The 16,849-nt window shown below is 32.2% G+C and overlaps 1 protein-coding gene across 3 annotated transcripts in view; it reads left to right on the top strand.

The window, feature by feature from the left end:
• The window catches only part of LOC143232020 (casein kinase I-like), a 46,142-nt gene extending 29,509 nt beyond the window's left edge, over positions 1 to 16,633 (top strand). The window contains exons 7-10 of one of the 3 annotated variants that reach the window (XM_076467002.1): positions 641 to 789; positions 1,320 to 1,476; positions 10,824 to 10,968; positions 15,513 to 16,633. In XM_076467002.1, the coding sequence (XP_076323117.1) occupies positions 641 to 789; positions 1,320 to 1,476; positions 10,824 to 10,968; positions 15,513 to 15,546 (485 nt within the window). In that variant the 3' untranslated portion in view covers positions 15,547 to 16,633. Of the gene's footprint in view, positions 1 to 640; positions 790 to 1,319; positions 1,477 to 3,128; positions 3,257 to 10,823; positions 10,969 to 15,512 lie in introns of those variants that run through there. The other 2 variants (XM_076467003.1, XM_076467004.1) reach the window with 2 other exon arrangements.
• Positions 16,634 to 16,849: the final 216 nt, after the last annotated feature.

The following is a 16,849-nucleotide window of genomic DNA, read 5'->3' as shown; positions in this document are numbered from 1 at the left end:
AAGGCTAACTTCAGGTGACTGACAGCAAGGATGTACTTCTTGCTTCAGTCTTCCTGGCAGTTCCTAATTTTACATATTTTACTTTTTACCTTAATTGCCCTATACCTATACTGTACCACATCTTGTCTTGCGCAGACAGCCTTGTAACTTTGTGCCAATAAACATTGAATACCTACCTACCTACCTTTATCCTACTTTTTCTAGCACACCAAACTGTATATACAAGCTGTTATGTGGAAGTTAAACTGCAATGGTCTAATTTACCATTCAGGGTGAATGCATCACCATTATCATCTGCTTGTGCCATTATCATGGAGATCACAACAGAATCCTATGCATCATCTTGGTATGGAAGGGATTTACTCTTGTCTAAGACCCCAGTGAAAGACATTGGTAATCATGATTCATTCATCAGAAAGTGATTTAGATGTATATTTTTTGCATGTTATGTATCGGATTGTTTAAACATGTCTGATGAATGTTGGAGAAGGAAATGTTTCTGTACAGTGTTAAATATTTGACATATTTCTTTTCCTCAGAATGATCCAAAGCTGATGATACTTAACTATAATTGAGAAATTCTTAGTGAGAAAACCTTTTTCTATGCAAATTGAAGATATCCTTTTTTTTATTATTTCAGCTGAATTTGCCACCTATTTGAACTATTGCCGTTCTCTTCGGTTTGAGGAAAAACCTGACTATTCATATCTAAGGCAGTTACTAAGAAATTTATTCCACAGACAAGGGTTTACTTATGACTATGTCTTTGATTGGAATATGCTAAAATTTGTAAGTATTATATTTTTAGTACTATAAAGCCAGTGGCCTGTTAGAGTATATCAATATTGCTTTGAGAAAGTTTCATGGAACACGTGATATTAAAATTTCAATTAATTTATTAGTATTAACTGATCTTGTCTGTCATTTTAAAATATGTATATAATAAAGTCCTTATGGCAGGATTTACCTGAAATATTATCCTGAAAAGAGTAATAATTACCAGAGATAGTTGCTAAGAAAAATATACACATAATTAAAAGTTGTTGTACTCTGTGTTTCATTAGTTTTTTCTTCACAATTCTTTCCTTTTTCCATCTTAGAAAACTGAAGTCACTACAAGGTTGAGAATATAATCTTTTCTTGTACAATTCTTTATTAGCTAACTGAAATTTTATAATATAGCAGTTATTATGAAAGTCAGGAAATGTAATATATTAAAGAACAGTTGTGCTCTTTCATAACTTACAATCCTACTGTTATGATGTGAGTCAAATTTTGGGATTTATTAGCTTGATTGTAGTATCTTTTTTATGGTGTAGGGAGGAAACAGAAACCAACAGGAGCAGCAAAAGGAAGACAGAAAAGACCGGCATCACCAACACCTTAGTAACGCTTCTCGAGCAGTTCTTCCACTACCTATGACAGCTAACAGCAACAGACAGCGGGGGATTCAAGACAACACAAGTCCTGCCACAGGTAGGTTTCTTATAGTTCGTTATGTACTTCCTACTATCTTATCTATAGTAATGGCTTTTCCATCATTCTGAACCCCTTTTCTCTATACCTTTTACTTTCTGCTCTTACCCTAAAAATTGAAACAAGTTGCTAATTTCAAATGTTTCAGTGAGTGGTGGGGGACTGACATAGCTGTGATGTATTATTACTATTTTGGACTTGGGGTAAAAAGACAGGTTAATTTGTGCTTGTGGTGAGGAATGCTAAGTTTATTTGTGTTTGATTATATTAAAATATCAACACACCAGGATGGAGAATTAAAATATATATGAAAGTATAGAATTGTAATGAAGGTGTTATTTAAAGAAATATAAAGTAAATATGATGGTAGTTATATGAAATTTTGTTTTTTCTAGAACTTAAAACATTTTTCAGCTGTAAGTTTGTAAAGTGGTATAAGATCATAAGTCAAGTTGTAATAGAGCATCAAGTATTGTATTTTACAAAAAAAATTACTCAAAGCATTTTTACAGGGTAAATGTAAAAATGTTTCCAAAGCATAAAAAAAACGTTTCTCTAATTGCATGTGTATTTAACTTGTTGCATACACATTGCAGATAGTCCATTATAAAAAAACCAACAAAATTTAATTCATTGAGGCTGTGAAACAGGCTATTTTTGTGATTGCTTATATGGAAACATGTTGGTTAGTTGATTGGCAGAACTTACAGAAGAACTGTAGACATTTGTTATTTTGAGTTCTGTCAGTTTTGAGATTTGAACTTTAATAAATACTGCTCAAAGCAGTTAAGTGATAAAGTTTTCTAAGTTCTTGGTATGACAAGGTACAAAACAGTGATATCCTTGAGTTCATTTTCATGCAAGCAAGTGCCAGATGGTAAGTCATGGACATTGCAGTTGCATATAATAAAAATAAGTCAGTGTGTTTTCAGTAAGTAGTTTGAATAACTGTAGAATGGGTAAAGAGATCCAGTTTATTTGTGAAACATTCCAGAACCTCAGTAAAGACATGTGGATATTTCCATGATGTTTGTCTAGAAACTGGTCAAACACAACAAGTTATTAAAGAGTGCAAACAAGTTTCACAAGAGGACTATTATCTAACAATGTGGCTTAATCAATCGGTGGTACTCATTTCCCAATTAATTCAATAACGCAGAGTAGCAAATGCATGAGAATCTGCAGGCAAATGGTCAGAAACAGGTTTATGGCTGGCTTTAGACCTACTGACCAGTGGCATGTATCTTTGAATTCATCTTCACAAAAAACAAAAACAATAATATCAAGAATGTATGTATTGAAACAAATATAGATATTAAAATAATATTAACTCTATTACAATTTTATTTGCTTTTTGTGTCTAAGGAAAGATTTGTGTTTTTAGGACAAACATAGTTGTATTCATTTTAAATAGTACTATCCTTATTTTGTTTTTGAAATTTTGGGCAAAGCTACACAAGTAGTATCCTTTTTTTTTATTCTGGAGTATTTGCTGATTAATGTACAGGTTTTCCATTCCACTTTTTTGTCATATTGGGGTACCTTTGATTTGATGAAATCTGTTGAATTTCTTGCATGTTTTTAAGATTCTTTTTTAAATAAAGTGCAAATTATCAGAATTGGTTTGTTTGTTTTTTGAATTTTGCACAAAGCTCATGAGGGCTATCTGCACTAGCCTTTCCTAATTTAGCAGTGTAAGACAAGAGGGAAGGCAGCTAGTCATCATCACCCACCACCAACTTTTGGGCTACTCTTGGGAGTGACTGTCACATTATAACATCTCCACAGCTGAAAGGACAAGTATATTTGATGTAACAGGAATTCGAACCCTGGCGACCTTCAGATTACAAGTTGTGCACCCTAACCACCTGGCCACGCCAGGCCCATCAGAATTGGTACTTGACAGATCATGTACATGTAATGAACGTATAAAGTAGATGAGACATTGATCAATATTTTAGTACCATACCTGTAAAGTGTTTTGGTGCAAAATTATGAATATATATGAGGTTACTTAATAAATAGAAATATTAAAAAAATAAATTTTGTGACAAGTCCATAATAAAGAAGAATGAAATAAAGTGTTATGGTAGGTAAAAGGAGGAACTGTAAAAATGAGTTGATTCTTCCAATGAGTGCATTACTGTGTAATTTAATGTTGAAAAGTTGGATTGATGATGGAATGACACCATATCATATAGAAATAAATAAATTGGTAAACAATTTTAGAACTGTTTAGTCACAAGTACAGAAATTTTTGAGTGTGTAAACTATTGAAAGTGGTTGAACAAAAAATATTATTTTATGTACCTTTAGTGCTCAAAGTTGCAGAATTGGATGTAATGTATCTAGCATTTAAAACGCAATGTGTTGATTTGCCAAACTTGTAGAAATAGTAGTATGTCTAGCATATAATATACAATGTGTTTACACACCAAACTTATTGAAGTAGTTTTTGTATGTCTAGCACCTAATACACAATATATTGACCCATCAAGCTTGTAGAAACAGTTTTATGTGTGGTACCTAATATACAATAAATTGACCTACCAAACTTGTAGAAACCATTGATATGTTTAGTATCTAATATAAAATATATTGACCCTCAAACTTGTAGAAACAGTTGTAGAAAGTATATGTCTAGCATATTATAGACAATGTATATACATACAAAATTTGTAAAATAGTTTTTATATGTCTAGTACCCAGTAGATAACATATTAACCCACTAAACTTGTAAAAACAGTTTTTGTACGTTTAGCTTCTAATAGACAATATATTGATATTGACCCTTCAAACATGTTGAAACAATTGTTGTATGTCTAGCATCTAATAGACAATGTGGCTTGGCATGGTCAGATGGTTAAGGCATTCTACTCGTAATCCAAGGGTCATGGGTTCGAATCTCTGTCACACCAAACATGCTTGCCCTTTCAGCCATGAGGGCATGGTAATGTGACAGTCAATCCCACTATTCATTGGTAAAAGAGTAGCCCAAGAATTGGCAGTGGGTGGTGATGACTAGCTGCTTTCCCTCTAGTCTTACACTGCTAAATTAGGGACGGCTAGTGCAGATAGCCCTCGAGTAACTTTGTGCAAAATTCAAAACAAACCAATAGACAATGTACTTATGCACCAAACGTCCAGAAGCAATTCTTGTAGGTCAAGTGTGTAATATATAAATGTATTGATGGATCAAACTTATTGAAATATTTTGTCTAGCATCTAATATACATTATATTGAAATACTGTTGGATTTTGCCAGGGTAGTAGAAAGTAAGTTTTTTTACTTGTTTACCTTTTTTTTCAAAGGAAAGTTCTATACATGTTTCTATTTAGGTAGCATTTTGAGGTTTTTGCTTATACATTTTATTTTACCTTTTCATTTGTACCAAATTTTTGCAATGTGCTTTTGATGTTGAAGAGGTTGTACAGCTTTGCATGGATTGCCAAAAATGTTTCTATAATATAATATTATAATCATAATACCATATTACATTCTCATAAGCTTTCTCCACTTAGGGTATTTACTGACTCGTCAATGTCAGTCAAGATCACTTTGTCTGATATGATATAATTTGCTCTTAAATTGCAAAAACAACTATTCTTAGAATCTGCATTGAAGTGCAGGCATAAAGATTAGGAAAGTTAATAATGATTCAGTGTCACTTCAAATGCATGCTTTTGTAGCAAGTAGTTTGCAACTATTATAATTCTAAAGTGATATTTTTAACTTAATTTTAAACTTGTTACCCACAGTTCTTAAAGGATAATTGATTATTGGCACCTTTGAAGAAAATAACTATCTTAGTGGTTGACATATATTATTGGAGGTTTTTTTTTTAAACTATCTTTATCCAGATTATCCTTAAGGTGGATAAACATTTCCTACAAAATAGAAAATTAATGGGTCTGATACACAGGAAGAGTTTAGGATAGTTAGTGTTATAGTATTACCAATACCTATCAAGCATTGAAACTATATGAACAACATACTTTTTGTAACTTATAGTATGTTCTATTTTTGAATTTGAAATATTGAATTTTTTTAAACATAGGCAGATAATTGAAATACTATAAAATTACAAGCTTTTATTTTAAAATGTAAAAATATGTAATTTGTAGATAAATATCCATTGCTAAACATAAACATTAAAATTTTGCTAATATAAATTTTCAATTATATGAAAAGACATCTTGAAAAGGGTGTGCTCTATGTCTCCAGTGTTGTTTCATTTTAGTAGGTAATGTGTCTACCTTTGGTGTTGGTCAGAGTATGAACTTTGTAATTCAATGTAATACTTACTATAACATTTAGAACATAATGGTTTACATCTGGTGGAATAGAAACTGTACTTAGTTGGCAAAGTAGTTCTAAACCATGTGTTAATCTCCCATTGTCTTCATGACCACCAAAATTTTGTATACATTGGCACTGACAAATGGAAGCACTTGTATATTTTTTGTTCTAAGTAGCTTCAGTGTTTAGCTAGTTCCATGTGCATGTTAGTTGCTCTCAGAAGCTTCAGTGTTTAGGTAGTTTCATGTACATGTTTGTTGTTCTCAGAAGCTTTAGTGTTTAGCTAGTTTCAAATACATGTTTGGTGATTTCAGTAGCTTCAGCATTTAACTAGTTTGTGTTCAATTGTCACACTTAATTTAGGTAGCCAAAAAGAATGATTAATAAAGGAAAAGATTCTGAGTGTTATTGTTTGTTTCCAAACTAATAGTTTATTATTTATTATTCTTCAAACATTTTTAATTTTTTTATGATGGAGTCTGCTCAGATCCCAGCAGAGTGACTATTGGAAGTTTTTGTACAATAGACTAATGCAGGGTTATTAAGTATTGTGATTTTTTCTCTTCAGGCAGTATTTTAAATCCTCTCAGAACAGTTGATTTGGATTTGTTTCTTGTTAAGTAGATATTGGATGGCAATTGTGAAAAACTAGTATTTAACACAGCAAGTGTGTTAGTACAACATTTTGTATTGTCACGTTGAAAATATTAGAGACCTTCACCATAAACCCCATTTAAAACTAATAGCACCACATTTTCTAGAATGTTACAATATGACAAAGCATTCATAGCACTTTTAAGTATTATAGATGAACTAAGTTTTAAAAAATTACTAATCCCATTACTATGCATGTTTAAGGTGACGTAAAATATTGAAAGTGTTTTCCAGGTTGGTCAAATTTAGGCTCTTCCATGTGAACCAGACACTGAGATGTAGGATTCATCATCACAAGTATTAGGTTTTATTGTTCTTTATTGAATCCTCAAGGCATCATAAATACTGAAACTTTATGTACTTAGCTGTAATGAGAGTATTAAAGGATGTAGCCTATCCATGAAGTCCAGAACTGTTAAATTCTGCATACATTAAATGTGTTGTCCTGCAGTTGTTAATTCATTAAAACTCTGCATGACAAAGTTGTTATAGATATATCATTTAATTTCACATCACATTTTAAACTTTGCATGGACAAAGTAGTGATAAAGTTTGGACAGTGAGGCATATATTACACATTATCAATCCACTAACCAGTTCTCATTAAAGGTGTGTATTAGCTGCTGAGTTTTTTAAACCCTATGCTGTGATGTATCATGGTGTTTGCACGTGAATATTTGACTTGAACTAATAGTAATGTTAGGATTTATTTTTAAAATATCATGATTTAAAACTTGCCACATAAGCTGAAGGAAGATCATTCAAGAAACCATTGATTTTAAGTTATTTTAACGAATGAAGCTTAGCAAATTTCTAAAATAAAGCTAAATACTAATAAAAATATGACATAATGAAATCTACTTAGATTATACTGTGATAGTACCATTGACAGTAATCAACTGATGAATCTCCAATTTGGCTGGTATATCAAAACTATTGGAATATCTTTGGATAAGTTCTTCCCTTATCTGACCTTGACCCACAATTTAGCTTGCTTGATACACTTAAACCATTACCTTCTTGACCACATGTAGAACATTTCAATCCTGTTACATTGTTTTGCTGTACATTTATGAATTAAATTCACATTAGCTGTCACGGTCAAGGATCTGGACCTCAAAAATAGTGCTAAAAATTATTTTTTTGTCTATTCAAAACAACCCAAACCTTCCCAGAATGATTTATTTTTAGATCTGCATCAAGATGACAAGCTGGTTTGTGTGGTAGGTGATAAAATATATTTCATTTTTTTGTATTTTGTTATTGTGTTTAACTTTGGAAGAAAAAATTATGAAGTACATCATTTTTGGAGTAGAAGTTTGAGCTAGGAGAGATTAACTTTTAATAGCAGTTGTTAGATTTTAACATAAATTTATATTACATCAAAGAGTATTAATTTATGCTAAGCATTAGGTTAAGAGTACGATATGCTGTCAGCAGCTTGTATTGTTCAGGCCGAAAGCAACAGTAACACACAGCAAGAATTGAACACAAGACTTATCTCAACAGTCAAATTTGTCACTAGGTTATTGTGTGTGTGTGAGAATAGAACAAATGTATACTCAATCAGTAATTTCACTGCTAGGAACAGAACATTTGTCACCCACAATCATAAATTTTACTTCTGACAGTAAAACTATACACACTTTGCTGCTAAAATTAGTAGAAACTTAGCAGTCAGCTTCTGCTAAGAAAAGATTTATATAAGCATGCAGAATTCACTGATAGAACTAAAAGACACTGATGCTCAATATTAAAATATTCTGATAAAATTCAAGGGCATGAAACATATTGCAAGGTCACGTGAGACTAAAACATAATGAGAAAAATTCATAAGTCTCATACTTGAGACTAAAATATTCTGTTGAATGTTTATAGAGTTCACACCTGAGACTAATTGATAAAAAAACAAGCATTTCATTTTTTTCGTGAGAGATTACAATTTTTGTTATCAAGAATAAGAGTTAAAACAAAAGTGGTTACAGAATGTGGTTCTTCTGATTATAGAAACATATCACTTTTACACAGTTTATTTCCAGAACTAAAATGAGAAACAGTTACAGTTGATTAAAGTGTTTGATACGTCTTATGAAAAGTTTCAAAGTATGTCGGTAACAGTTTTACAGATAGCCTTTTAAGTAGCTTTATACTAAAAAAAACAATAGCTTATGAAGAAAAACAAACAGTTGAAGTTAATTACTGTATTGTAAAATTTCTGTGGACAGAAATGCACTATTAAGTTAGATATACTAATTAAAGTAACTTCTGATATGAATGTAATTCTATGCCTTGAAATGTTTGCCACAAAAAAGTATAATAATAAAACTAATCAAACATTAACTCTAGACCCAAAGCTATATTAATCACTGAACCTGTTATTCATAAAACTTATTAAAATTTAAAATGACAGTGAATACTGAAGTTCTAAGGAAAACTAAATACACTGATGTCTGTCCATGTTAAAAAAAATAAGTAAGGATTTAAGCTTATATTGAGTTACAGAAGTTTAAGAGTTAATTAGTTTCATGTTACTTGTTTTCTAGGTTTAAAAAAAGCTCCAGTGGCACAGTAGTATGCCTTCGTACTTATGACGCTAAAACACCAGGTTTTAATACCCATGGTGGACAGGGCAGAGAAAGCCCATTATGTAATTTTTTTGTTTTGCTTTTTTTTGCTTAATATAAAACAACAACAAAAAGCATTTTAAAAAAATATGAAAAAATAGTTCCAGAATAATTTTTATTTAGCTTCAAATCAACTTTTCATGTTCAAAGTAACTACCAAAAACAGTCACTATCTGAGTATAGTTTTAATACATTTGACAACATAATCTGTGACTCAAACATAGAATATACATTTTACTAAAGTACTGAAACTGGTTTAAAGGCAGTATGTGAAAATGTATTGGGAATTTGGTTTGGTAATGACCAGAACTTGTTTGACAAGCATTGTCTGTGGCATGAGCATACAGCTGTTGTCCAAAGAATTGTCATTGAGAAATAGTTAGAAATTATCCAAAAATACTAAAATTTGCACCTTGGAACAACAATACTAACTAGAAGTGTGCACTGTTGTACTATAATACATCTACTTATGGACAATGTAAAGCACCAGTTTCTTATTCAGAACAATATTATTGTACATTTAGTGCTCATTTCATCCTTGTAATATTGTGGTGAAATTTAATATGGTAATTTACATATGTTTAGATATTTACATTTTTAATTCCAGTAGGTATGTCTGGTGGTACATACTCCAGTTTGTTACTTCCCTCATCTTTATGATACTGTGACACTTTATGAGAATGTAGTTTAGGACTAGTTCCATCTCTATATTGCTATAATGCTTATGATGTGGCAATATCTTAATTCAGTGGTTGTTTCATTTTTATAAGACTTTATTACATCTTATATAAGTATATGTCAGCTCACTTTTGGTTTTATCATTACTAATACTGGTCTATATAATATAACTATACCCTATTCGTGTTGTAGTCTATTGTTTGTTATAACTTTATAACTGTAGCACATTTCATGTTAAGGTACCTTGATTTAAAACTTTTATCATTTTTATGAACAACTATGGTACAATTGATGTAAAAATAACCAATCTTTATAATGCTGGTAAATATGATACAGACATTAATAGTTCAATGTTTGTTCCATCTTCAAAAAATTATGGTACACATGAAGTGACAATCATGTGTTTCATCATTAGAACACTATATGAAACTTAATTACCATAAAAAATTATAATTTATTCATTCCTACCAACTGATTTGTTTGGCAAATGTGCAATTACTGTTATACTTGTATCAAACTGCTGATGTATGCATGTGACACACCTTTAGTTTCAGTATAGTACATTACCTGCTGTCATATAAATAGCTATTCTTGTTCAGTGCTGCCCTTCACGTGCACTAAAATGTTTTATGTACGTCACAAGTCTCGAATCTCCCACATCTGGAACTGAGTGATTCCAGTGTGTCTCGCATGCAAATCATGTGATAATCCTCCACCAGTAAGAGTCTAACATTTTTAACACGTGACTTCCTCTGTTAAATTCTACCAAACTATCACTTCTTGTTTGGCAATACTCATGTTCTAATGCTTAGTTTGTGCTCTCCAAGTTTTTTTTTCCATATCTTTTGTATTAATTTCTGTAAAGTTTACTCTCTCTCTGTTATACAATAGTGATATTTGTCACTTGTTGAGTTATTCCTAAGTGGAATTATTTCATATTTCTACCTGGTTATAGAACTTATTAGTTCATTACAATAATTTTTTTCTTTGTTTATGTCAACACAGTTGTGTTGGTTATTCATTTTGTATTATGAATTCTACATTACCACTTCGGAGGTTATGTTCAATTCGCACATTTACACTGGCTTCAGGTTGTGGTACTCCATGGGAAGATATTCAGCTTTACTTCATCAGGAGATTGATCATCCAAGGAGCTGATATTCATCAGGCCTTGCTTCGAGTTTGGGGGCCCATACATTTTGACATACAGTCCGCTGACATTTGGAAAGATAAGATGTTATAATATTGTGGTTTTTGAATACTTTTAATATTAATATCTGTAGTGTTTTATAATACAAGTTTCATTAATTTAATTAATACTTATAGTCTGTTTTAGGTTAGAAATTACTTAATTAAGCTTATTTGTATCTTTTCTCCTATACCACTAGTACTAGGGATCTTGGTTATTTTAAGATTACCTGTAATTTTTTGGTCAGGATATCAATCAGTTTTCTAATTATATTGTTTTATTTCCATACATAATGTTCTATAAATAAGTTATTGTTTGTACACACTCATTTTACAAATTCCTATTTATTTAATTTTCATTATTATAATTTTTGTTAAGATTTTTACTTTAGAACTTAAGGATCCTTTGTCCCGCACTGTTTGATTAGGCTTAACACATACCTGTTACTTTCAATTTACTTATAGTTGTCCTTGAGGATTATCACTAAGTACATTAAATATCTTGCTAGCTTAGGTTTAACAAGTATCTGTTAATTTCTTACCATTTGTTTTGTTTAATCTATAGTTTATACAGATTTTCAGTTCTTCACATTACCATGTCTTGCATTCCAGGTATCTATTGCAGAATCTGCTTGGCCTATCTCACTTTTGTTTTATTTTAAACACATTTTACAGAATATTCTCCTCTCCTGACATTATTTTGTTATGATTTTTTTTTGTCTTGTTTGAAATTTGGTACTTCCAAGCCTTGCCATATACAAGCTTTAATTATTTTTGCCTTAACCTACCACCAGGAAGATTTTCTTCTTTGTTTTAATTTTATTTGCTTCAGATATCTGTTAATTTTTTCTATTTTCTTCCCAACCTAGGTTTCGAGTTTTGTTTTACCCTGTCTACTCTTGTACGGAAACTTCTTGGGTAGGTTACTGCTGTTTATTGCCTATCCACTGCTAATAGGGACTTATGATCAGATCTTTTTTTGACACTGGTCCATTTTGTGGGAGAATCCTCCTCTATGTATAGCAGCATCTGGGGCATCTACCATGCTTTATTCAGGATTTTTTCTTCATTCTGAGATACTCTCATTTTTATTCTTTTATATGTCCAGCAATTTTCTGTCCTACCTATTGGTTTTCTTCCCTAGTCACATATGTTCAGTGCTGTTCTGGGTCAATTGGTCTCACCTCAACCACTTCTTGGATCTACTCCATTTTCATATGTAGTCTTTTATCACATTAAAGTTTGTTATTTATGCATGGTGGGGTATGCCTACATTACAAATTATTTTCCAATTTTCAAGATGCTATTTTAGGATATTTCACCACACAATTTGGTCCCAACTTTTATGTCTTGCCCTTTGGACTTGTCTAGTACCATATGTATTTTGTGGGGTGGTCTACATTTTCGCTGACTTCCATTTTTGAGGGTGATTTTACCTACACTATTCATTGGATGTACAACTATTACAATATGTGGATACTCTTCATGTACTCTTTCTACTGTCAGCTCATGTTGTTGAATTTTCCAGTTGTTTCATATCTCACAGTCTTGTCTCTCTGGGGTAGGTACTCTTACACAGTTCTCTATTGGGACTATCCATTGATCTTCTTTTTAATTTTCTTCCTTTCATCTTCTGTATGAGTTGATAGATTTTTCATATCCCCTACAGTGTTGGGTTTCCAGCTTCCTTCCCATCTTCTGGATTGGTTGTGGATGTGGTTCAATCTGTAGGAGGCATCAAGACTGTGATCTTCAGATGGATCATTTTATTCTCTTTACACCCTGGCACTTTGTTCAGTTCAATGTGCATTTGTTCACTCTTTTAATATTGTCTGTGATTGGCTAATCATGTTTTATTTCCACTGGATGATGGTTGTAGCTTTTATTGCTTGCCAAGGGTACATTCATTTTTCTCCTTCCTTTTGTAATAGAGAGTGGATTTCACTTTTTTAAATAGATGCACTTTACGTATGTCTTCTGGAGGGTTGTATTCCAAGTTTTTGTCCTCATTTCTCATTGTTTTTTCAGTTCCATCACCTTTTATACCTAGGAGTGACCTCTCAGTACTCCAAATTTATGATTTTACCTCCTGTGAGGTGCTCATCCACATGAAATTGTTGAATTTTTTTTTGCCAATTCCTAAGGAGTTACTTCTTTTGTTTTTTGGCCACTAGTTTGTTATTCCCTTGCCATGATTGTCATGTTCAGACAGGATTACATCCAGTTTCTTATATTGGTCTTTTCTCCTTTCATCAGGCTTTTTTTTCTCAGAAATATTTCTCCATTCCACTCCAGCTCAGGCTTTTCTAATTAATTTCCTGGCCAGCAAAAATATGGGTTTCCTCTGCTTTTTCAGTTGAATTGTTTCCTTTATTCTTGGTTATTTTTATCTTCATTTTGTGGCTCATATGATATATTCCTTTGACTTTTTTGTTTTGTACCATTTTCACATTTCTTCTTGATTGTTTTAGGTGATCTTGTTCGTCCAGTACCTGCTTTTGGTGGCTTCATTTTTTTCAGTTTTCCATTGAATCCATTTCCCAAAATTAATTTACTTACCTTTCTCCATCACTTTGTATGTGATTTTTTCCCCTTCCTCCCTGTCCCATTTGGTTTTGGTTTTGATTCAATTGGCCTTTTATTCCATGTATTCTTCCTCCCATCATTAATTCACCATGTTTTTACTCAGATCATGTACCTTACCTTTTCCTTGCATATCGAAATTCATCTGTTGGTGGTACTTCATCTGTCAAGCACTGGGACTACTATCCATATATTCGTCTTCTGTTTTGGGTAGTTATTTCTTACTTGTCATGGTACTGTCATCAATCTGTTGCAACCCTTTACTCCTTCGTACGACTGATTGGGTATGTTACCTTTTAGTATGTATACGTGTTACTTTCAAGGGTGTCTCACTCTATTTTTCTTTTTTTCTTTATCGATCCTGCCCTGTGGTACTTGGTGCCTGTTCAGGTATACTTGAACCAGTTTAAGCTACACTGTAAGGCTATGATGACTTAACTATTATAACTTCATGGTCATGCAACTCAGACTGTGAATGTGGGATGTTCCACAAAATTACTTGTAATATGTTTGTTTCACAAGTTTGTCTGTTTTGGACTATTCTCAACCATGGACTACATAGGTGAAACAGAAGGGGATTTTTGCTGTTCTTGCTCTCTTGTATTGAATAAATCAGTATGGTCTGCTTTTTAAAATAGGGTTTCCAGGTCTCCCATTGTCTTTGATGTTGTCATTCCTCTATGATTTCTCTCCCTTTAAATTCTGATGTAATTTGAGAGTTCTGATCACTTTGCATTTCTAAGCTACTAAGGAGGTAGACCTTGGAGGCATCCTCCTTATGTGATAATAAAATGCAAGTTATATATAAATGATTATAAAACCATTCAGTTTGACAGTAAAGTGGTGGTGTTCTATATGACAAGATATCATCCACTGTGCAGCATGGGAGTTGGCCATTAAAATTACAGTTCACTTTGATTTGGATCCTCTTTCCTCCACCCACTTGTATGTCAGTACCTGTTGGTTGGGTTTTGGATTGTAATTAACTTACCAACAATATGATTCTCAGCTTACCCCTGCAAGGGTGTTTGTTCCTAGCAGTATGAGTTTTAGATGTAGTTGACTTTGTGTACAGTCCCTCATACCCTAGCTACTCTACACCTAATGGCTCATTCTTTAATCTTACCCACTTTTATGTTTTCCAGAATTGAGTTCCATAACTTTCATATATATTGTATGGTTTGGATCACTTACCTATCAGAGTTTTCTCGTTTTCCACCCATATATGCATCATCTTTCCACAACAGGTAAAGAGTATGCATGGTCCAGAAGTGGTGTGGTCTCCCATGTATGGTCTCTGACTCTGCATATCTCTTTCTGAGTGTTTTCTAATGCTCTCAATGGATGTTTCTTTCTTTTCCTTGCATTGGTCCCTCTTCCTGTTTGGTATGGGATTCTAGCTGTTCATGTGAGGGGAGGCAAAGAACCATATGGAAGTTATAATTCTCATATACTAAAATGTACTTCCAACAGTAACTTACCTTTGTTCACACTTTCTACCCTTTTTCTCCACTTAAAACCAGTGGTTCCATTTTCTATCAAAACTTGAAGTAATAGTTTGGTAGAACTGACTAAGAGGGAGTTGTGTGACAAGAGAATATGTTGTGCTGTTATTGGTGGAGGTTGTTGCATGATGATTTGCATGTGAGATATATTGTAATTAGTAAATCCAAACATGGGATATTCAAAGCTTGTGGCACATGTAAATATATTTTTTCATCCTGAGGGCAGCTCTGAATATGAATAGCTATTTATGCGAGTAAAGATAAGTACCTATAGGAAATACATTTTCACTGTGGGTAAATTATAACTTTCATGTTTCACCCATATCACATTTTTCATTATTTCAAATATTCAGCACAATATTGTCTAGCAATTAATCTATCTTTCAGCACAATTTGTATAAAACTAATTTATTTTCCTGAGTCATTAATTTATAAATATTTTTACATGAGTTTTAAGTAAAATTATGTTTTTGTTTAGTACTACTCTTTGTTTTCTGTTTCTAGGAGCTACAAATATTTCACCTATCACAAAGGTTGATCACCTCCTCCTTCATCGTGGCACACCTGGAGTTGGTTCAAGGCCTTTCAGATCAGCTAATCCAAGTCCATTGGTCTGCCCTGGAAGCAGCATGGGTCAACTTGGTCCGTAACAGGATATATAAGAAGTCGGTACTTGCAGTAACAACTACCTGTACTACAGGTCTCCATTATCCGTAATGTAAGAATGGGATTTCTTTGGCATTGAAGTAAAACGATCCTTGCTTTGCTGTTGAACAAAGCAGTGGATTCTGCTTTACCAGAAACTCCTGGGGAGAATTTCTGTCTTCAGATTGGCACACAGCGAGTTCTGTGAAATTTGACTGCTGAAGCAAAATTGCCTTGTTTTTCTTTAAATTTTATTTGTAAGTGTAAGCAGTTTTGCCATTGGATAAGACATAGTGTCAGAAGAGATGTAATGAGGTGTGGTACTTTAGATATTTTTTTTTAACTGTGACAAAAGACTTGTTTTAATTCAAATACAAAAACAGTCTGCCATATCACATGGAAATGATCTACTTGTAGTTAAATTCAGAATATATTAATTACTACCTTTTTCTTGGAATACAAATTTTGTAAATATTAATACTATGACAACTACTGTATAAAATATCATATACTACAAGTGACTGCACATTTTTATATCGCAGCCCATTAATGAATGAGCAGTGCACATGTGTCAACTTTCACAAAAGTGTTATGTGACCCAGTGTTTAGTGAGTTTATTGATATAACTTTCTATGGAAGATTCACAGTTCTCCAGTTGATAAATTGTCAGATGAACACTTTGTTGGTTGTTTCTATCTCCTTGAACACAAACTTAAGAAACTAAATTTCCTGAATCAACTTGTAAATATGCATTAATTTTGTGTGCTTTTTGTTGTTTTTTTTGCACATCCGATATGATTCTTGAGAATTTTCACAAAAACAATGTTAATTCTGTAAATAGTTTAAAATAAGTGATTAAAGAATATTTTCTTTAAGTTATTTATGATTGTGTTTGTCTTTTGTGTATTAATGATTTTATTTTTCTTTCACTGTAATGTTTGTGTAAGTGAAAATTAATAAAGTTGAATTAAAAAATGTAAGATCAACTGATGTTTTTAATTATCTCAAATAATTGAGCAAAATATGTGTTGATAATCTTTATTTTTGAAATTAAAAATAATCCTTTAAGATAGGATTTATTTTTTATTCAAACACACAGAAATGGTTGTTTTAATATGTTGTACTTCTCACTGCTATATGGCAGATGGTCAAGGTACTAATAGTAGTGATATTATTAGTTTGTTTTTTGAATAATT

The sequence above is a fragment of the Tachypleus tridentatus genome, chromosome 11, assembly GCF_004210375.1.
Source record: "Tachypleus tridentatus isolate NWPU-2018 chromosome 11, ASM421037v1, whole genome shotgun sequence".
Classification (NCBI taxonomy): domain Eukaryota; kingdom Metazoa; phylum Arthropoda; class Merostomata; order Xiphosura; family Limulidae; genus Tachypleus; species Tachypleus tridentatus.
This window is presented reverse-complemented; position numbering and strand designations above follow the sequence as displayed.